General features: G+C 38.5%; 1 protein-coding gene across 1 annotated transcript; it reads right to left on the reverse strand.

The window, feature by feature from the left end:
- Positions 1–23: 23 nt before the first annotated feature.
- Positions 24–23,388, reverse strand: LOC108053699. The gene is made up of 3 exons (XM_044457740.1): positions 23,272–23,388; positions 242–559; positions 24–179 (listed from the first exon to the last, which is right to left on the reverse strand). The coding sequence occupies exons 1-3, from the start codon at positions 23,386–23,388 to the stop codon at positions 24–26; spliced, it is 591 nt and encodes a 196-aa protein (XP_044313675.1).
- Positions 23,389–24,114: the final 726 nt, after the last annotated feature.

The following is a 24,114-nucleotide window of genomic DNA, read 5'->3' on the forward strand; positions in this document are numbered from 1 at the left end:
TTGACATAAAATGCCTTGGACCATCAAAAGAAATCTTCTACGAATTGGAAACTAACGTTGGTTACAAACTGAACTTTCCGATAGAAAAGCCAGTTCAATTGCACCATATATTCGCCGGTTGGATACGGAAGAGTTTTAATCTCAGTGGTGAGATACATTCCCCTTATTAGAATATCACCCTTTAAGCAAATAACATAAAAGAATTAAAAGGTTATCTAGTTTTAAATACTTGAGTACTTACTTTAAATGGGCACGTGTGATTGATATTTGAAAAGGGCTTATAAGCGTTGTATATCAATATCGTCAACGCATCATAGGGCTTCCTTAAAAATCGACAGCCGTCGATTTTTTTTCGGTACAGCCATGGCTTATATCCATTCTCCCTTTTAAAATATCTATAGTCTTGAATAATGTGGCTAGCAGGATGATGAAATGTGGCATTAAAATTAAAAACAGTTCTATTTCTGCTCATCGCCTTCAAGCGGCACTCATTAATCGTAACCCACGATTTGTTGAAGCTTTCACAATTCACATTCGTGAGTTTATAGGTGGAAGAATCCTAGTAATTAATAAACACTCGATTTACCCAAAACTTATTTATATAATTATTGGACTTACACATAGTCTCCAGGTGAAAAATAATGTTAGAATACCGAAAAGTTTTAGTGTGTTCTGCATGACTTTCACAGGTTAAATACATTTTATCAAATTTATTTCTCATATTTAACACCGGCAAGTAACAATTATAATCTATTTTTAAAAGCTTAAATTTATATGGAACTAGTGCCTTTTATAATTAAAAACAGAAAATTATTTGAATGTAGGTATTTAAACAGATTATTCAAATGGAAAAATGCTTGACAATTATTTTGTGGTGATTACAAAATACATTTTGTAAACAAAAATTATTAATTTTAAAAGTATTTTCAAGAAATACATATTAATTATCAAAATATTATAGTTTAATAAAATTGCCTATAACTATCATAGTTACCAATTACTCTGCAATTGCCACAAATCGAAGTTAATAAAAAAGGTTGTATTGAAAAAGCAGAGTTAAAAGTATCAATAGAAAGAAAGAGCCTTCAGTCCTACAATAAAATCCAGTTGAGCCCAGCCAGCGGGCACAAAAAGGTGCTGAAAGTCAAAGGAGTTGTGTGGCAAGTGCTCATTATACAAATTGCACAAGGAGTCGAAAGATCCTGGCACAAAACGGGAGAAAATGGGAACGCTAGAAGTCAGCCAAACCTTGGAAAGCCGCAGAGACATTGGTGCAATGACTGACAGACTGACTGACACACTTCGAAAGTCGCACCGAATTCATATTTAAATGAACGCTTTTTAAAAGTGCATAATTTTCCTCCAGCTTCTAAAATTTGCAATAAATACAGGCGATAAGGTTATACGCATATGTTAGTTTTATTTCTCTTCCGGCATTGACAAAAAATGCCTTGGACCATCAAAAGAAATCTTCTACGAATTCGAAACTAATATTGGTTACAAACTGAACTTTCTGATAGAAAAGCCAATTCAATTGCACCATATATTGGCCGGTTGGATACGGAAGTGTTCTAATCTCAGTGGTGAGATACATTCCTCTTATTAGAATATCACCCTTTAAGCAAATTACACAAAAGAATTAAAAGGTTATCTAGTTTTAAATACTCAAGTACTTACGTTAAGTGGGCAAGTGTGATTGATATTTGAAAAGGGCTTATAAGCATTGTATATCAATATCGTCAACGCATCATAGGGTTTCCTTAAAAATCGACAGCTGTCGATTTTTTTTCGGTACAGCCATGGTTTATACCCACTTTCCCTTTTTAACAATCTATAGTCTTGAACAATGTGGCTAGCCGGATGATGAAATGTGGCATTGAAATTAAAAACAGTTCTATTTCTGCTCATCGCCTTCAAGCGACACTCATTAATCGTAACCCACGATTTGTTGAAGCTCTCACATATTACGTTCGTGAGTTTATAGGTGGCAGAATCCTGTTAATTAATAAACACTTGATTGACCAAAAACGTATTAATATAATTACTGGACTTACACATAATCTCCAGGTAAAAAATAATGTTAGAATACCGAAAAGTTTTAGTGTGTTCTGCATGACTTTCACAGGTTGAATAAATTTTATAAAATTTATTTCTCATATTTAAAACTGGCAAAAACAATTATATTTGATTATAATTAAAAACAGAAAATATTGGTATATGGTTATTGGATATGGGTATTTAAACAGATTATTCAAATGGAAAAATGCTTAACAATTATTTTGTGGTACTTATGTACCTATGTTTACTAAATACACATATCGTTGCAGTCATTTTTACATATTTAATTACAAAATACATTACATATAGAAAAACTAATTCATTTTAAAAGTATTTTCAGGAAATACAAAAAACCAGCTATACACTTTCAATAATTTTCAAAATACAATAATTTAATCAAATTGCCTATAACTTAAATGTAATCATAGTTACCGATTACGCTGCAATTGCCACAAATCGAAGTTAATAAAAAAGGTTGTATTGAAAGAGCAGTGTTAAATGTATCAAAAGAAAGAAAGAGCCTTCATTCCTACAATAAAATCCAGTTGGGCCCAGCCAGCGGGCACAAAAAGGTGCTGAAAGTCAAAGGAGTTGTGTGGCAAATGCTCATTATACAAATTGCACAAGGAGTCGAAAGATCCTGGCACAAAACGAGGGAAAATGGGAACGCTAAGAAGTCAGCCAAAGGCCCCTGGACAACACACCTTGGAAAGCCGCAGAGACATTGATGCAATGACTGACAAACTGACTGACTGACAGACTGACTGGCAATCCTTCGAAAGTCGCACTGAATTCAAATTCAAATTCAAATGAACCCGATGCCGGGCAAAAGAATCTATTAAGATGTTATCAGGAGGGGTGAATCAGTGCACATCCATGCGATTGTTGCCAGACAATTTGGGTCGGGATGAAGCTGGCGCGGAGGCAGCCCACAATTGCGGCCATTAGTGCGGATCGAGGGGCACGAACAGCGGCAGTCTGGCTCTGGATCTGAATCTCAGTCTGCAACTCGGTCTGCGGAGGGGGGATGGGAATGGCAAGGGGGTTGGGGGTATGAGGCTGAGTAGGGTAGTCGATGCCAAAGCAACCCTTTTTCTTGTCTCGCCCTGCGTGTGTGTTTTTTTTCCGTTCGTTCGTTTTGTAGACATTTTTCGTATGACAACGACAAATATTTGCCGGATAATATGAATAACAAAGCAGAAGGCAGTGAAGGCGAGAGAAGAGGCCACATCAGAGGGCGCAGAAAGGGGGCGTTGTGGGAGGTTGGGCGGTTCAGTGGGTGGTTGAGGGCCGAACACAGGGTGGTTAGCCAGCCAACCTACTTAAGCCGCAGTTAGAGACCCAGACTCCGCTCTCCAGTCTTCCGTTCAGATTTGTACAATCAAAAAAATGACGAACACCTCTTTAACCTTATTGGAATACCAAAATATATATTGAGAATTATCTATTTGCTGTTAGTTAATTTGTACTAAATGTTTTAGTCCGCCAATTTAACTGAAGTTTGATTTTATCTAATAGTTATATATTATTAAAGCTTATTATTATTTATGAATGCTTAAAAATATATAATTTATTTTCATTGACAACCGTTTTAAGTGCAGACTTTGATCTGGTCTTTTAATCGTTCTATTTTCCACAGTGTATTTCTGGCCGGGGCCAGACGACTACAACTTAAACTAAAAGGCTGCACCACGGTGTTGCTGCCGCTGGTGTTGCCGCTGTGTTGTTGTCGCCGGTGTCTGAGACGCAGACAACTTCAAAATGGAGCAGAGCTGGAACTGGCGAAGGAGATGGAGTTGGAGATGGAGCCGGAGAATAGCTCCGGTGGCCCTAGTCGACGGCTGGCTGGACTGACTGACACAAAAGTGCTTTTGTTGCAAAGTTTAATGAAGAAGAACACGAGATGAGGACGAAGGAGCGGAGGAACAGATTTGCCAGGACAAATGAGACATGCAAAGCTTGGGTGAAAGTAATACATAGAAAGGGAATAATTAATGCTGTTGAACCGAATGGAACTTTTTTTAAACAGCCATATGACTTGCTGAACTGCGCTCATTAAACAAAAAAAGTTTTTAGAGAAAAACTTAATGACGTGGTCGTTGGATAGTTTAAAAAGATTGAGCTTTATTTCTAGAAAAAGTAAAGGAAGACTTGATTAATAACGTCTACAACAAATTAAAACCAATTTGTGATAAGATTCCAAGAAAGTAGTCAATCGTTTTGATAAAAGTACTCTTATAGAACATTAAATCTTTTATTCTAAAGTACGGAATGAAATAAAGTGATGATAAACTTTAAATAACCTAAAATAGCATAAAGGGTCATATATTGGTTTTAACGTGGCTTAAAAACTTTTCTATTCCTCTCACCTTATGTCATTATTTGATTATATATATATTTATTTATATGAAGCCGCGTAAAATCGGCCAGTTAGTCGCCATTTGCTGTGACACTAAGCTGACTGATGCGACGCCACAATTCCGCAGAAGGCATTGGCCTCTTGTCAATAAGCCCATAACCCCGATCTTTTCTGGACACAAAAATTGCCCACTGTCTGGACAGAGAAAAACAAAAACTAAAAAGGGCAAAAAAAATAAAAACTAAAAAAAAAGGAAAAACGAAAAAACCCAAGTGCATTGCAGCGACTACAAAAAATTGCATGCTGAGCTTTGCTGTTGCTTCGGTTGGTGTTGCTGTTGCTGCTGATGTTGTTGCTGGTGATTTTGATGCTGTTGTTGCTGTAGTTGCTGTTGTTGTTGTTTCTGTTGTTGTTTCTTTTGTAGTTGTTGTAGTTGCCGTTGTTGTTGCTGCTGTTGTTGCTGCTGTTGTAGTTGCTGTTGCTGCTGATGTTGCTGATGTTGCTGTCGTTGCTTCTGCTGCTTTTACCTCTCCTGCGATGCACTTCAGACGACGTCGACGACGACGCTTTGTTGCAGCCCAATACAATCGACACACAGACAGGGGCGGTGTGAGGGGGTTGCAAAAAATGCAAGGGGATCGGGGAGAGGGGGGATTGTGCTGACGACAACAGACGGGATCGCGAAGGGTTTGGTTTTTTTTATTTTGTATGTGGGGTGCGGAGAAGGGCGGCTTGGCAGTGGGACAGAGGGGTTTCTGCGGGGGTAGAACTGCAGACCGTGGCAGACAAAACAATATGTTTGTTTGGATTATATCCTACATACACACACGAGCACAGCACACACACAGTTGCAGCGATGCGACGTCGCTTCTTTGTATGCGCAAACAATTGGAGCAGGCGGAAGTTGCATGGCGGCGACGACTGACGACCGACGACCGACGACGCTTCTCGGTTGTCCGGACAGCCAGTGAGAGTGAGCGGTATGGCCAAGGGCCAGGAGCCAGAGTGGGACAGAGGATGGCAAGGAAAAGGGAGAGGACGAGTCACGACCGAACACCCCATGGTGCACCTTGAAAATTCCTTCCTTTTCGTATCTACGCTCCCAGCTTCACTTGGCCCTACGCCTTGATTAACTGTCAGTGACTGAAAAGTGATTTAATCAAGGCAATGTCCAATCAAAAACAAAAATGGAAAAAAAAAACAGAAAACAAGTTTGTGAGGTGGATTTTAAGGGCTAGAAGGTACCTGGTATTTCGCTAAATACACCCTATAAAAAATACTTAATTTGTAATGTCATATTCACTTTTTAAATTGTAGGATCAAAAATTTTTAAATATGTTTTGGTTAAAATTATAACCAATATTCGTTTTATATTTATTATTTATTTGGTATTTTTATTTTGGCAGTTTCCAAGCATTCTAAACGGCAATCAACCAAGATCTTATTACTCATACGCCATGGTTTCATTGATTTATACAATTAGTAAGTAATCAAAGAACTCCAAACCTTTTCATTAATTTTAAATTTAAATAAATAAAGATTTCAATGTTTCTTTGATTTCAAGTATCTTAACCAAGTTCATTCCCAAAATCTTGTTATAAATACCATTTAACTCTTCTTAAAAACATAATTTTTAATAGCAAAAGGAAGCCCTATTACAATGATACTTTTTATTTTGCCTCATCAGATTGCCATTTAGTACTTTATACCATTACTCAAATCGCGCTTCATATCATATCATTATCATTTTATGATAATATACCCTTATTTTTATGGGTTTAAAGGGTACAGGAAAACTAAAGGCAGCAGCAACATGTGTTCCACATGGAAAGGGGCGAAGGCACCGATTTGGATTGGGACCGAGATGCAGAGTCAGATGGAGACTCAGACTCTTACCCACAGCAGATCAGACACGGACACGAACTCGGGCCAGATCGTAGCCTCAACTGCACTCGGCCCAGTCCAGAGACCATGGCAATTCTCCAGCAGCCAGACCACATCAATCAACTGCTGCCCGCCATTTGCTGCTCCCTCAAGAGAGCATCCTTAAAGACGCAGCTTTTAGTCGAAATCCACTTGCATCTCCGCTGATGTTGCTGGTGCAACGTTCGTTGCTGCTGTTGCTGTGGCTGTTGTTGCTGTTGCTGCTGTTGCTGTTGCTGATGTTGCTGTTGCTGTTGCGTCAACGTCGCCCATATTTGACATGGCCATAATTACAGTCAGTCGCCGTCTTGGTCTTGCAGCTGGACATGGACATGGGATTGGGATTGGGGACTGGAATTGGGACTTGCAGCTTGTTTTGAGCGCGCTTTTTCCATCCTCTCAGTGAATGTAAAAAAATTAAGCACAGTGGAATGGAAGTGAATAAAAAATCGGATGAACATAATTATTTCTTAGGGCTTAGAGCTCCTTTTGATATTAGTTTTTTAGAAATTAAGTGTTTTGGCATTGAATTCGTTTGATATTGCTGCATTTTAAAAGCTCTAAAATCTTAAAATACAAATATTACATTTAAGATATGTCTTCGTCGCTGGAAGATGTTAATTAATGGTACTAACTTTTTTTGTTAATAGAAAATACTGTCTAAATGTATTAACTTAGATTTTTATTGCTTCTTCAGTTTTCCAGTTTAATATGTTAATATTTGTGTATTATAGATGCCTTACCACTGTGCGAGCAAACATCGGGGCCCATCTGCAAGCAGCCTATCAATTTTTGACGAGACAATCTCAGAGTCCAAAGGGGGCAGTGCAAAAAATGCAGTCGGAGCAATTGGCTGGCGGACCAGGGGTCGCTTGAGAGGTGAGCTCACTGTGGCCAGGGGTGTGGGGGAGGGGCTGGGCAGACGTCTGCGGTCTGTGCATAAAATTACGATAAGTGCAGGCGAGGCCACAGTCCAGAGGGCAGAGACTCACCTCACTTACCTAACCCCGCCGTCCTCCTCCAACTCCCAGATGAACTGTTGACTGTCGGGCTTCTTATTTGTGTGCCCACAACTCTCCGGAGTAACGTCATTGTCAACGGCTCCTCGCTGGGTATGTGTGTCCTTTTTTCCTTGCCTTACATAAGCCTATTTGCTTATTATCCTATTAAATGCCAGGCCGAAAAAAGTCACGAAAAACGTACACAGAGGAAAAACAGACAGAGAAGAAAGACTGCCTAATAAACAATTCGTTTGGGTGTTATTATATATATACATATCTTAAAAAAAATTGTAACAATAGATTTTTAAACTTATATTTTATTAACACTATTGCTTAAAAAAATAACTTTTAGGAGACAAGGTTCTTAAATTATAATTTGTATTATAAGTTTTTCAACATAAAGCTTAAACGAACATCTCTTATGGCAAGGAATTGAATCATAAGGTACTAGAACCTATATTCTTTTAATAGTTGTAATGTTTTAATGTTTTCTTATTACAAAATGGACAATTACATAACAATTTGTGGGATATTAATTTGCAGTGTAACGAGGAAGAGAAGCGAAAGAAGACGACAAAATAACCTGAGAAAAAGTCGAACAAAGCTTAAGAAGAGGACACTTGTATGTACCTTCTGTGCAAAGGATACACAAGTGTCTCATTAAAAGAAATAAAGGACAAGCCAAGCGCCGACGAAGTCCTTAAAGTCAACTCAAATCCCTACCAGGCGACAAGGACGGGTAGATTCCGAAAGCGAGAGAGCGGGATGGCAGACTGCAAGGGAAGGGCGATTGAAAGACAGTCGCAACGTGAGCGACTTCAAGGACAACTACAGGCAGTAACAAGAACAAGTGCCAAAAAAATCAACGAAATAGCGCATTTAAGGCAATTTTTTCAGTTGGAATCCAACAATCCCCGAAATCCCATTCCCACCACACCCTTAGCCTGCACAGGGAAAATAATCTACGCTTTTCAAAATTAAATTAAATTAATAAAATCGGATATCATTGTTTTTCTTTATTTTCATAAAGGTAGCCATTTTAATTTTAATATGATATTAGTATTCTATATTTGATCTTTAATCTATTAATTTAAAAAGATCTAAAAATTAAACTAAATCGAAAAATGGATTTTCCAATTAATAATTAAATCAGAAATTTATAGATAAGCTCAATTTAATTAATTTATGCAAGCCTCTTAGAAAATACTCACTTTTTCTTTTATAAGTCGTAATTTTGAAATTTTTTAATCCTATTTAAAGAAGGATACGAAAAACGAATAACTTTATATAAACTTAAGCTTAAGCTCGTATGAATTATGGCATTAAATAAGGATCTCATAAGGTCAGATCCACAGGGAATACGTATTTTTTCTGTGTGCCCACGATTACAGCTTCGCCACCAGACGGAGGGGACTGGCGACGAGGAGGGAATCCGTGGGAAGAGGGGAGAAGGGAGAATCGGGAGACTGCAGAATGGAGACAGGAGACAAGAGACAGGCGACGGGTCGCAAAGTGGCTCAATGTCAGACACAGACGCGGGTACAGACAGCGAGACACAGTCACCAGACGCCTCAAAGTGATTCAAATGCTCCGGCTCCGGTTCTCTTTACGCTCCCATCGATGCAACATATAGCACACAAAATGCATGGACATTTTTGGAGGATTTATAAGGGAAGTCGACTCAAGGGATACCTTATTGGTATTAAACTATGTGAACCTAACTACCTACCAACCCTACTATATGAAAGATAATTATCTATTAGATACATTTGTATCTTATAAATGACTTTCGTAATCGAGATAGATTATAGTCACACTTTGAAGTCAGCAGATCCATCTTATAGATGACTTTCGTAATCGAGATAGATAATAGTCACACTTTGAAGTCAGCAGACCACCTTGTAAAATTATTATCTGGCTAGTGAGTAAACTAGTTATAATTTTAAAAGTTGCAAGAAAGAAAGTTGTACTTTGACCTATACTTTTTATAGCTTCAAACAAACTTATCTCAATTTCTTTCAGACTTGGCAGCTTAAACAAAAATGTTTAGATGTCTTTCTTAATTATTTTAACAAGATAAGTATAAGTAGAATTTTAATTGTTCGTTTAGGTTTTTTAAACAAAGTAATCTTAAGATTTTTAGCTTAACGGCTCAAGAAAGCGTTAGAATTTATGTTGCTACCTTGAAACTTGACAATGGGCAAAATAAATTATCATATTTCAAAAAAAATAAATGACTTTTAGGCATAATTTACCTATTACAAAACTATATAAAACTAAATTTTGATCTTTCATAAGAATACTGATTGGTTTTTGATTCATCCTAGACTCCCTTTAAATTTCTTATTTACAGGGTATGCTAAAAGCTCTGGGCCGAGGACCAAAAAGGGATAGCGTTAGTCGCAGTCTGGCCTCATTCCTTCTCACTCACTCCGTGCCCGTGTTGTTTGTGTGTGTGCAGCAGACGCATGAAACAAAATACCGAAATTCTATGCGTGACCTTGAAAAGTATTCCTCATCTGCAGACCGACAACAACAGCAACAACATCGACGCCAAACCATAAAGTCTGCTGCTTCAGTCGGTGGTTGTTTGTGTTTGTTTGCGTTTGTGTTTGTGTTTGTGCTTGTCCTTGTGTTTCGCTGTCGTCATCAGCCGATATTTGCGTTTGCTTGTTGTTGCCGTCTGCATTTTCCTTGTTGTCTGCTGAGCACAATTTGCTGTTGCTGTTGCTGCTGTTGTTGTTGCTGCTGCTCTTGAGCTTTTTTTTTGGATAGGTTTTTTTTCGAACTCATACACTTCCAAGCCAAAGGGTTTCAATATCATTTTTGGGGTACTTTTAAAATATTTTATAGCATCAAAGAGTTTTAAACTACAACTACTTAACATTACAATTTTTTATAAAATTGTCAGCATATTTCTTTTTTATTTGTTCTATATAATTTAATTTTTCAAAAATGAACTCCCATATCTTAAATCTGATAGAATGTTGCATGTAGCATCCGTTTACTTATTATTGTAATCCTCACACAAATTATAAATGTTTTGCAGATGAAAAAAGGTTTTATTTAGATACGTTATAAATATAATTTTTATGACATGGTTAGGGCATTTCAACATTGTATCAGACGTCTGGTAAAAACAATTTTCCCATTTTTTTTATTGTACTTTTTGTTGTCGTATGTTGAAATAGGTTTTTGAGCAAAAAACATTTTTTTTTGTTGAACGCGCCAACAAAATTTCAAAGGCGACTCCAACTCGGTTTTTCGGTCTCTTTCTCGGTCCCCCTCCCTTTTTCCGTCTGGCTTGCATTTTGACGTCAGACGCCTATTTTTGTTGCAGTGCAGAGGGGAGGGTCGAAGAGACTCGGCCAGACATAAAAAAAACGAAAAAAAAACTGCGAGGAATACATTGAATTGAAAGTCAAAGGGCTAAAGGCAGAAGGGGATTTTCAGTTCGGATCGTGTAATTGCATTCGCAAGCAATCAATTGATAAACGTTCGAAAGACATTGTATTATGCTTAATAAATTTCCCAAAGAAGGTAGTTGTTATTCTAATTGGCCGGCGATTAAGAGTTATGAATTAAATGGCATGGAAAAACCTGTTTTTTTTATTTCTTCCGTCCTTGGAGAACGTCGCGCATGCCCAGTAGCCGATGATGAAGTTGATGATGATGCGGCTGCTTCTGTTGCCATTTTGGGGCAGCTTGTGTATAATTAGCATCTTACAGTTGATAAGGCTTGGGTTTTGAGAGTGTCTGTTCTCAAGATTTATAGTGCCCGGCAACAGGATATTGAAAGACGCTCCCCCAAAGAATCGCAGACAAAACATCCTGCAATCTAGACGACAAAAAAAGAGTTTTCAAGCGCTCCACATGTTGCACGTTGCCACGTTACAAATGCACATAAATTTCAATGTAATCACATTCACATGTCCAAGACTCCTCGGCTTCCGTTGGCCTGTTTGTTCTTTCTGTCTCTCCTTTTTTGCTCCTTTGGCCTGTTTCCTCTTCGGGTTTTTTTTTGTTAAAGTATTCGGGCCACATTTCATTCGAGTTAAGACATAGCAAATTCAGCATATCGCTTGGCAGGAAAACCATCTCTTATTGATCTTATTTAATGGCGGTCAGACCATTATGTATTCAGTTTTAAAATATCTCTTTTAACAAAATAGGTAATTAAAAAAATTGACAGCCGAAAAATATGTTGAGATCACTTTGTCAAATTGTTTAATGTATTTGTATTACAAAATTGTATATTATATATGGTAAGTATGTAAAATGTATACATGTTATAGTTGCGGTGTTTATAAATTAGGTAACCTTACCCACCTTATTAATCGCAAGACATTCCCTAGCTCACCCTCCGTTTTGAGTTATGCAATTGCATTTCGTAAATACCCAAGCCAACTGACCACCGACCAAAACCAAAAAAGCCAGCACAAAAAATTTAGGGAAACTTTTCAATGCCAAAACCCAGACAGACAGGCAGACGGAAGTGGGTGGGGTTTTCGGATTTTTCGGATGGGTTGAAGTTGATGGCTTGGTCCAGCCTTTGAGGGGGTTGCTAACCGTCTGGGCCCAAGGTGGAATTCACTTTGGTATTTTTTCTCGCCTGTTGTACCTTTTTTTTTATTTTTTGTTTTACTATATTTTTTTTTTTGAAAATTTGATTTGGAAAATGTGTCTGGTTGGCTGGCATTTGTTGTTTGCGGGCAGGTTGAAGGTCGTCGGGCGTCAGCGAATTAATCATGATATTAACTACCCTATCTGCGAACAGGGGTTGGAATAGCTCTCATGTGGATGAGTTATGACTCACTGCGGCACTTGAATGGAATTTCAATTGTGAACCTGTTGCCCGCTAGATAAATACGGTGGCCATATGTTTAATGGCCAGCTAATTAGGGGAGATATCACTGGCGGCCGTGGATGGGGGAGGTAACTTTCCGTCTGTCTCCGATTCTGGAGCACAATCAGAGCTGCTGATTATACACAATAATGCCGAGCAGCAACAAGCACAAAAGGAAAGTAAAACACACCAGACAGGGCCTCAAAAGCCAGACAGAGTCCCCACTCCTCCATCATTGTCGCTGCTCTTACCCAATCCCAAAATGTCTGGCGGCTGCTGTCGAACTGCAAGCGAATTGAGACTACAAAACGCATGAAATGTTTCGCCGCCCACACACCGGTAGTGGGATTGGAAGGGGAAGGGAATGGGAGGGGAGAGGAGCAGCAGAGGTAGGACAAGGGATTCACTGAAGAAAATTATTTATATTTTCAACATTTTTGTTTAGAAATAATACAAATTTAGTTATGGCAAAGCTTATTGGCCATTCCTAAATTTTTTTAAAGTTTTGCACAATTAACTATGAAAAAATGTATTAAAAGGTATAACATCCTTTAAGCATTGTCTAGATAAATTTTCAATTAAGGCTTAGTCCTTAGTTTTCATACATATATTCTAAGATTTTAAAAAGCTATTAGGTATAACATACATTAAGCTGATCTCTGCTCATTTGTTCTCATCCTGTCCAAGAAATAATTCCATTAATTGAAAATATATCTGCATTTTATGTACTTTTATTATTTTAAGTAATTACATAAAAGTTTATTTTATGGACGTATTTATTTTCTACATTTTCATGAACATATTTATTATCTTATTTTTAACAAATATGCCAGAAATCAAAAAAAAAGGAGTTAAATAAGTTATTCCAATTATTTTTTCTCAGTGTATACAGCATGAGAGACACTCGTCGCATGTGCAACGAATGCCATCTCGCTCTCGCACATTGCTACGTGCGCTGCGCCTTTGTGCAGGCAACAGAAAATAAAGTTTATGACTTTGACTGCCGTCGGCAGCGACGAACTACGAACGGCGAACGGCGAACGAGGACGTCTGACGATGTCTGCACCGGCGTCTATTATTGCCGATTTTGCATTGTTGTTATTGTTTTGGCCGTTGTTGTTGCTGCTTGCCGGGCGGCACTTGAGGCCTCGACTACAGTGGGATGAAAACCGAAAAAAGGAATTTAAGAGCAATCATTTGAGATGGTTTTTTGGCTTCGAATGAGCTTTACAAACTGTTAAGAGCTTCTTTATGTTCTTTTTAGTGTCTGGGATTCACGAAACTACTGTTAATGGTTGTTCCTTAAGCCAAATCCATTTAGAAGATGTATTTTTTTTTTTTTTTTGACACTGTTTTACTTTATTGAATTTTAGTATAAAGTTAACATTTTAAAAGAAACAGACATTGAAGCTAGAAATAATGTTTTTGAGATAAAAGTTTTAAGGAAAATGTAATAAACTTCATTTATTTTCATTTGTAGATCAAGATCTGAATAACTGAACGTCACTAATGGATTGCAATAAAATACTTAAGAAACTATCCATTACTCTTCTAGACTGTATTAACTTTACCAACTACTTTCATCAATCAGTTACAACTTGTTATCAACTATTTGGCGCGACCCTTACTCCTGTTTTCCACCCAACTCTGGGGAACTCACCTAGTAAATCACATTATCACATGTAAGTTGCACTCTGGCGCACACACTAAAAAATACAAAAATTTGAGACGACGTCGGCGACAATCTAAAACGCCGCAAGGCACTCAAAAAGCAAAAAAAAAAAGGAAAATAAAAAACACAAAAAAAAGAGGAGAAAAACCGAGGAGGACACGAGCGAGTGCAAACAAAGCCAGAAGGCGTTGCGAAACTTTGGCGCGTCATTCATCCTCATCCAGAGTCGAAAATATTGCACCCTCGAGCCTGCAAACGCACACACACATCGGGGGCATAGACGCAGACACACAGACACGAACACAGACACACAAAAAGTCGCACATTTATAGCCCGAAAATTAAGTGAAGCGTAAGCTGAAATGCACTCCCACTCAACGAGGCAACACCCCCCACCCCAACTCCCCCGTTTTCCAAATTCGTCTGGCTCGCCGTCTGCCACTTGGCGCTACTGCATTGGTATTGGTCCGTCTGCGCCATCGTAGGAGTGTATGTGTGCGGGTGTGGGTGTGTGTGTGCTTAACCTTGAAAAACGAACGAGTCCAGTCGGACCCCAACTCCTCCCTGCACCACCCCCTTGTGGCCCACCCCCCGGAAAGTTGACAGGCCGGCGACGATTTTCATCCTCTCTCAACGAGTCAAGTTGGCAAAATGAAATTTACGAAATATGGTACAGTGATTGCTCGCCAATTGATATTTATATGGTTGGAAAAAATGTTGGATATTAGTTGATACCTAAATTTAAGAATTAAAAATCAATATAGCCTGGAAATTTAGGAACTAAAAATAAAAAATAATAGTTATTTTAGAATAAAATTTATTCGAGTGAATTAAATATTGTGAAAAATAATGTTGAGAAACAAAAATAATGTTATCTATAAAATTAAATTCAAAGTTTAAAGATTTTGTTCAAAAATTATTTTCGTGATAAAATGCCTAATAAAAAAATTCATTTCATCTGTTGATTTTTTTTTAAACAAAACGTTGGTTTAAAATTTGTTATTGTTTGAAAAAGAAAATTCTTTAATGTCTAATAGATGCAACTAAATGTAAAGCAAATTTTGTAATCCAAAACTGTATATTTACCTTATACATTTTTTAAAACTTATTGTTTAACTACCAGCATTACAAGCAAACACTCCTTTTATTCGAGAAAATACTGTAAAAATTTTCCTTTCTTTTCTTTCCTTGCCCTTATATTATTTTATATTTTTTCCCTCTTCATCATCGTCATCTTTTTGGACATTTAAAGCAACAGAAGCTGCGGCTGAGTTTTCGGAATTGAATTCAATATTTTTGTGGTGGGCGGGAGATTGAGATTGGGATTGAGGAGCAGAGTACCGAAGAAGTGACTTTTGCACCCCTTTTAGCGTTGCCTTGAAAGTCTGGCCAGACATCCAGACAGACAGGGGTGGCGGGGCAAAAGGGTTTGCACCCCACAACGCCCCTGTCCACATTGCGATTGAGAAATACTTTGCGGACCCCTTGGGCCAAGTTAAAATGAATTACAAACACTTTTTGTTTGCCGTTGCCGCCGCTGCTTCTACTGACTTTGCATACGGATTGATGTTCCAGGAAAATGAAAATGTCAAAGTTGAGCTTTGGCCGGGCCAAGAAAGAAACTTATTATCATTACGAAATTTTAGCTAAATTGAGATGAGTTTTTGGGAATTGTCTGAGCCAGGAATTATTCGTCTGAGCTACAATTTATCCAGGGAGTTAATAAAATATTTTAATTAATTAACGTGGTTACTCAAGATTTTATTATTTATTTTACTCGCCTTTTATTTATTTAGAAATATAAATTAATAAAAGATAGAGAACAAAATAATGGTGTTATAGAAACAAGAAGTCTTTTATAACCATATTTTTGAGAACCATGAGTTATGAGATCAAGTAAAAAGATATTTTAGTTGGCAATCATTCATGGGCCGCTTCTTCCTTTAATTTTACTTGGTTTTTGTTCTTGATTTTTCTTCCTCCGACTTTTGTTTTTTTTCTTCCATTCCCCTGGTTACGTTACGTGGCTTTATTTATGAGTTTGTCTGCTCCCTGACAGCCATGCAGCTGCAGCGGACTGTGCCCCCTCCCAGCCCGCGCCCGTGGCACATCCCTTTGCTCCTGTCCAGGATCATCGAGTCCGCCACACGTCAACTTCATTCGCAACGTCGCTGCCATCGCTCTCATCGCTGTCAACGTCATCGTCAGTCGACGCTCTGTCGCCGCCGCTCGCCAAATGCATCAATAATGCTTCCAGCGGATCCAATTGTTGTTGCTTCGCTGCAGTGAGTTGCAATTGTTGTCTGGCCCACAAGGGGGTGGCGGCGGGCTGAAGGGGGGTTAGCAGGGGGTGGGCCTGCGACTGGTCCATCTGCTTGCCTCGCCGACGCCGCTCAAATTAATGAAAACTAATGCGACACTGAGAAATTGATGATTGCCGGCGTCGTCTGCAGAAAAGCGACCACCATTACACTCTGAAAATTTCAATTGGCAGAGAATTACCGATATCCTAACCACGTCTTAGTTGCAGATTAAAAACATGTTAAAACTAACAATTTTTTTTATTTTTTTCTTAAAAAGGGCTGTTTATACTTGCCTAATTTTGTATTAACATATATATTTTATTTTGTTTGTGCCTTAAAATCTTTGAAAATATAGTTTAACACGGCCATTAATCTTGTTTCAAATATTAGGCGTCTTATGACAAAACAAATTATTCCTAGAAACTTGTCTTTAAACTAATACCTGAAACAGGTAGGTATAATTTTTAAAGTGTACTTCGTCTGCAATTCGCTCGTTTGCCTTCACCACTCCACCTTCTTATTTCTCCCTTTCTGCTTTTGGGGTCGAGACATTAAAAATGACTGCGACTGCGGCTGCTTTTCTGTCTGTGTCTGTTTGTGAGTCTGAGTCCGCGTTGCTCCGTCTGCCGCTGCACTTTGGATCGCTTTTGGGGCAACAAAAGGGACCGAAAGCCGACCAGACGGAGTCGGGATGGGAATGGATGGGGGTTGGTGGTTGGGGGGCAGACGGTGAGGAGACTGATTGATGCCGTCAAATAAAAATTTGTTGCGAGTGGCAAGCGGATCGGCCGGACTCACTGACCCGACTGCGATTGCGAATCCAGCTGTGGGACTGTACTTGGATAAATAAAAACAAAAAGTTCCTAAGCATCAAGGATTATTTACTTATTTTTATAACTTTGTCATTTTAACGTTGATTAATTTTTTGGCCCATTTTTAGGTTTTTAATTGGACTTCTTGAGTCTATAATTTTAGCAAATTCAGGCCGATTCAAGTGATATATACTATTTAAGACTTTTTTATTTAATTTTCAAAAATCTGAATTCAAATTCGTCATATTACAATTGATAAATTGATTGACCCATTTTCATGTTGATTATTTTTTTAGGTTTTCTTTGGCTTGACAACGTTAACCAATGATTGGACTTCTACAGTCCATAACTTTTCAAAGAAACATTCCTCTTAAGACTTGTAGTTCGATTCTCTAAAAATCTGCATTAAATTTTACTTTTACCGTTTTTACATAAAGGGCTAACATTTTTTGATGTACAGGGAAATAAATGTATTATATTTATAATTTTAATGTTTGATTCATATCACATAAATTACTTGTATTATCCCCTTACAGCTTATGACTGCGATATTATTTATTATTTTATTAAATATTCATAGCTGTTATACAGCTCTTAAAATGCAACATAGAGTTGTTTAATTTGCTTATTCCCGAGTAGCAATTTCTCTCGTCCATTAAGTTGTCAAACATAAACCATGAGAACTTTACATTGTGTGGGCAATGTAACTGTAACTCAGCTTCCGCCGCTGTTGCCACTAGATAGGCCCTACTCACCTGCCGCCCCACCTTTCGCCACACCTTCCCACCCACCTGCCCCCCCACCTGCCTCCCCTCACCTGTCTGCTTATCTGGCCCACAATAATTTCGCGAGCAGCGGAAAATTGTGTGCGCGCCTATTCATTGGATGACTCCACCACTTCCGACACAGTTGTTGCCGCTGCGCTTTTTATTTGACTTATGACGGGACTTTGTTCCCTATCTGCATTATATTATTTTATTTTTTTTCAGCGACTAGCGACTGACTCTTGCTGGTACCAAAAAAAAAAAAAAAAAAAGAGGTGAGCGGAATGGGTGTATTTGCCTTGGTCCGTTGTCTCGCTTAACTTTTTTATTGCCAGACGAAGCGCAAACATTTGCGAGTATTAATTAACGCTTTGTTGAAGTTTGCGCTTCGATGTCGCCGCCCAGACATCGATGTAGACCTAGACGTTTGACGTAGACTTTGTCAAATGTAATGCCTGGCAAATATTGCGTAGCCAACCCGTTGTCGCCCCCTTTTCAGTACAGTAGATATTGCCTCTATTTGCTGAGATATTTTTAGATCTGGTCCACAATGCGATGATAAGTATATCAACAATTGTTTAACATTTTGTTTTGATACTTCTTTCAATGCTGTATATTTCTAACATTGTTATATAATATTACTAAAACATATCTGAACATATTGAAATGAATAATGAACAAACTTCTACTATGACCATAAATACATGCAGCTGTAAGTTATTTTTATCCAATTGTTTGTATGCAAATACATTTTTTATGCATACAAAAGTGCGAAGCTTATAATTTTAGCATTTAAGCATCATGTACTGTATATTCATACCCCGTCTGATTCAAATTTAGATTGAGATACGGATTTCAGTACTCGTCGGCTCTGGTGCTCACTCAATTATTCAGGCATAATAAGCAAATTGTTTTAATATGCATAAATATCTTGTACGCCATTTGGCAAACAAGTCAAAACTGCCAGACAAACTGGCAGGCAGTGGCGCAGACAGACAGCCGCAGAGGGGGTGGCAGAGGGGCGGTGGGGGCGTGGCTGGGGGCAGAGTGGGACAACAACAACTGGCGACTGCATAATGCCCATGGGATATACAAAAGGTGTGTTTACATATATTTAACCTTCAAGATCCGCAGACTAAATATGCCAGCAAACATTTCTGCCACAAAAGCGACCGACAACATGGACTTTTGAAATGCCCTAATATTGGTACGACAATTTATCTTTTTATGACATATTGGGAATCTATTTGGGCCAAGAATATGCTAAGTATGGTGAGCATATATGAAAATATTTGAAACAGCCTGCCAAGGAATTCATTATTTGTAAATATCAAGTGATGTATGAATTTGCCTGCCAAAGTTTTAATTGTTTTTCTTTTTGGCAAGTTGTTTAAAAGTCTTGTGGAAAATTGTTACATTTACAATAACTAAGAAACTGAGTAATTTAAATAGTTAATGCTTTGTAATATGTGAATTTTAAAAGTCGGTTTCATTACATTATTATAAAAATTCAATGTTTTGATGATAATATTATTTACAAATTTAGGTTTTATTTCTAGCGCTTTATATTTATTTTAAATTTTATTTAAACAGTTTTCACATCGTATTGTGTATAATTGCTACTGTAATAGGTTGTTTAGCTTAAGTGCCTGAATGTATTTCATAATCCAAAACTTGGGTAGCGTGACTGAAATCTACCTTATTTTCCATGGAATTCCACCAAATTACATTACACCGGAGACTCCAGTTTGTCCCCTTCTCGGAGTCCTTTTCCTCCACTCGACGCTTATACAATTGTTTGTCTGTCTGTGTGTGCGTTGTGGCATCGGAATTTTGGAAGGACCAGACACAACGAGTATGGGATTAACGAGGAGCAAGGATCAGGAGCAGGAGAAGGAGTAAGAGTTCGGGTCGTAGAATAAAATAAAAGCTTAGGCCACAAAAGCGGCAGACAACTAACTACGCATAAGCGAGGATGACGACGCAGGATATGCGCTTCAAACGCGTTAAGCTGAGCCTGAAAATATGGGGGGGGGAATGGGGGGTTCGGAAAGAGGGAGCAAAGCGGGAAACACGAGAAAGCCGGCGGCTCACAATTGAGAGCTGAACGCAGCTGATAAACTTGGAGTGCCCACAATGCGGAAAATGTGGGAAAGGTGCTGGGAATAATTCTCAAGGACACAGTCGAGTTTGTATGTATGCGGCCTACGCATATTTGAGTTCTCTTTCCCTCTTTCCCTCTGCATCCCACTCTTTCTTCCGGTCTGGCGCAGACGGTGGCGTATACGTAACGTGTTTGTATGGCAGGCCCAACAAAATAAAGCATACGCAACGTGTTTCCCTCGTCGCTGTTGATGACGTTAAATTTTCGGGACTTAGCCGGAATTCATCGAAAGTTATGCCGCAAAAATGCGTTCTTGCCTCCTAAACAAATACCACGTGGCCTCACTCGAATAAAAAAGGATCCTAGATATTTTCGCACGCGCGTGTGTGTGTGTTTGTGAGTGTTTGTATTTTGAGCCTTGCTATTTATTTTAATATGCCTCGAAAATAAATGACAACATAAGAAATGTGTTTGATGACAGCTTTAGACTTTCATACGCATTTATGCTAAACTGTTTGATTTCAATTTTCCTGGAAAGACTTTTTTTGGGGAAAATTGTTGTTTGGTTAAAATGGAACTTTTGTGTGTTTTTCGCTACTTATATGTTGCGCCCATGGGTTATTTGGGTGTATGTAAACAGTTAACTGAAATTTGAAAAGTTACGAATTTGTAAATGTTTATGCAAATGAGTTGAAGGTATTTTTGCGATTGGGTCTTAACTTTAAAGACCATACGAGAAATATTTTTATTAACTTATTAATATATTTAAATAACTGCGTTGCTTTTTAATAATCAATGAATTGAATAAAACAGATCGTAGAAAATGTAATTGCCAAATAATCAAAATTCAATTTCCCCACATTGTTTTTAAAACACCTCTGGAAGTCTTGAATCACTCTGAATATTACTGTATATTATACATCCAGACATTCGATTGCTGCAGCCGTCGGCAGGAGCAGCAAAACAAGGGCAAACAATAAAATAAACAAACAAACAAACACGCAACGCGGCAGACGCACACATGACAGTCTAGAATGGTGGACAACTGGGGATTGGGAAGTGCGGGGAAGGGCCTCTAGACAGACAGACCTGCATTAAATAAATATGTGCGTAATAAAAGGCAAATAAAAAAAAAAAGAAGGAACGCCGGGCGAACGCAAAGCAGAAAGGCTGAAAAGAGCAAACCAATTGAAGTGTGTCGCGCCAATCGAGCCACAACACACACAACAATTGCAATTTGTATTAATTTTATTGGTTTATTATTATCAACGGCGACGTAGCCACGATTGATGCCATCAGACAGTGTTTAAACGTTGCTCGATTGAAAGCGAGTTAATTTCATTTACTGATTTGTGGGTAGCCGTCGTCGGCGGTTGGAGGGCAGGAGGAGTTCTGGCTCTGGCTCCCTGTAATCCAGATTGCCAGGCCCATTCATCGACTCAACTCGACTCGATTCGACTGGGTCGTAATCAGCGCTTTTCGTTCGATGAACTGCATGTGCCCTGCGATTGCGATAACGCACTGTCGCATCCAAATTTCAAATGGCAATGCGCACGTGTCGCCGTTTTTCCACGGAATCCCATTGGAATCTCTGGCTGGAGTCATTCACTGATAGCCGCGGTTTATCTTTGCAACTATCTCTCCCAACTTAAGTGTAAATGAAATAAAAATTTACACTTTTCTTGGAACTGCTCTTTTAATTAGCCAACAAAAATGGCATTACTATATAGAAAGTACTAAAAATGTTTTATTTATTATAGATTAACTGTAAATTATGGTTTAAATATCTACGTACCAGGATATATCAGTAAGGACTTACAAATAAACTAACCTATAGAAAAATGTGTAGTCTGGCTAGTAAATTAAAAAAATAAATGTTTACTTTATATGATATGAAAAGGTTAACATTTTTATAACGCAGTTTAACTTACTCATTTGCTATAACCAGTTTATCTTGGTTGACAATACAATGTTATTTTAATAATACTATTGACCCTGCTGCATATCGGAGTGCTCCACGAAGTGATTTCACAAAAGTGCCAGCCAGCCGGTTATGATATGGCCATTCCATGCCAAGGGCGTACAAACACACTCCCGCTGACTCAAGTTAGTCGCACCAGATCGACCGCCCCCCTTCCCCATTATCCCCCCCAATCGGCCCCCGATGTCCGGCGTTATCGTCTGGCCATTCCCAATCCCAATCCCGATCCCATTCCCATCTCCATTCCCATTCCCGATCGTTGCTCCGCATTGCGTTCATTGAACGCACTTTCGGCTCTCGACGCACGCGTCGTTAACAAAAAAATGTAAGGAAAAAATAAGGGAAAAGAAGCTCTGTCTCCGGATACTTGGCTGTGTATACGCGTGCATAATACAATAATAATTTCGTTTTACAAAATGAACAAAAAGAAAGAAAAATACAAAAAATACAACAACAAAAAAAAGAAGTACACAAAATAAGCGCAGCCAATGGCCGCGGAAAAAAGGAGGTGGACAAGGAGGAGTTGGAGGAGCAGAAGAAACTTGCCCAGACAGCGATCCCAATCCCGATCAATGCACCTTTGCCAAAGGTGCAACGCCTCGAAAAGTCGGGTCTTTATATTCCAGTATATGGCATACAGTATGTGTGTGTGCCGGTGTGAGTTGTCTGGGCATGCAGTGACGCACGAAACGCGATCACGTTCGCATTTATTAAAAGATGGTTGCTGTTGCACCGGCGACTGGATGGGATTGGATTGGATGGGATGGGATAGGATGGGGTGGGCTGGGGTGGGTTGGGGCACTCGTGCTGCAGCGAGGTCTCGAACTCGGACTGCCACTAAAACTGCGACTGCAGCATGGAGACAGATGTGGGTAACATTTGCTAGGCAAGGCAACAAAAAATGGGCATCCGAAAGGAAAACTAAAGTTGGGAAATAATACCATAAGAAGAGTATTTAGGCTGTTTTTTTCAATTGTTAAATGTCACTTTAAATCATTTAAAATAGAGTCTCATAGTAAATTTAATTATTATATAAAATAAAGTTTCATAGTAAAGTTGTACTTAAAATATAATTCTCAATATTAACCAGCTAATTTTATAATATTATATATTGTATATAATGATCATTGTTAAATATCTTAAATTATATATTGTATTAATTCTATCTAAAGTAAATTGAATATAAATATAAATATATATGGATTAGTACATAATATTTTCTAAATAATACATTTAAAGTAAGATAGCAATTTTTAATATTATCCATACATAAAAGTCAATCAAATAAATACCTATCCTTAAAAAATAAGCTTCAAAAATGTGTCTTATTGTAGTTCAGCTATACCCTCTTCGGCGAGGGTATTAAAAACCGGGGAAAGGAGTCAAAAACTTGACCAACATGTGGTTCTGGTGGCTATTTTTAGACGGCTCGCTATCTCTGCGACTTACTGGCTGGCCATCTTCCTGCTGCAGTCCATCCAGATGCAGACTTCCCGAACTCGAACTGCACTCCAGAACTGTGACTCCAGAGGGGGAAGAAGGGCAACAGTCGGGGTCTTGGTTCATTAACTGGGACCGAGTTTTAATCAGATTTGTGCGTGAAGTTCGGCACTCACCCGCGGCCACTGGCAGCGGGAACAAGAAATGGGTGGGATCTGGTGTATTCTGCAACAATATTTTAATGGGAAATGGGAAACTCTTACAAAACGTCTCTCGCCTCGAAAGGCAAACTGTGTGTTTCCGAACCAGTTCCCGACATCAGACATCAGACAACCAGACATCTGCGGAAGCGTGGCACTATAAACAATATTCTTTTAATTTCTGTTGCCTCGCTTTCTGGACTCGTCTCGCAGATTTCGCAGCAGACAAATTTATGAGCGTTAAGTGAAGGCCAATAAAATTCCTTTTGTCTGGAGTGTATTTTTGTGGCGGGGCAGCTACCTCTTCTGGCCAGTTTTATTTCCATTTCCAACTTCTCAGCCAGGCCTCACTTAAGTCATCTCTTCTGCCAGCACATTAATTTTACAGGTTCTGTTTCGGTTTTGTCTGGGTTTTGTTTTTTGATTTGTTTTCTGGCCCGGTTAGATCGAAAAATATGTAAATCCAAAAACCTTGTAGAAACTTGTCTGAATCAGGAAGAATAATGATCTTTTTCATTAAAGGAAATATGGGAATCGTTGGAACTAACATTTAAAAATTTTCCACTTTTGTTTAACAGAAGATTATTAAACATTAGTTTTTATTTGATTTAATCAAAGTGCTATTACTATATGTTAACTCTTCCAAATACCG

The sequence above is a fragment of the Drosophila rhopaloa genome, unplaced genomic scaffold (assembly GCF_018152115.1).
Source record: "Drosophila rhopaloa isolate 14029-0021.01 unplaced genomic scaffold, ASM1815211v1 contig_163, whole genome shotgun sequence".
Classification (NCBI taxonomy): domain Eukaryota; kingdom Metazoa; phylum Arthropoda; class Insecta; order Diptera; family Drosophilidae; genus Drosophila; species Drosophila rhopaloa.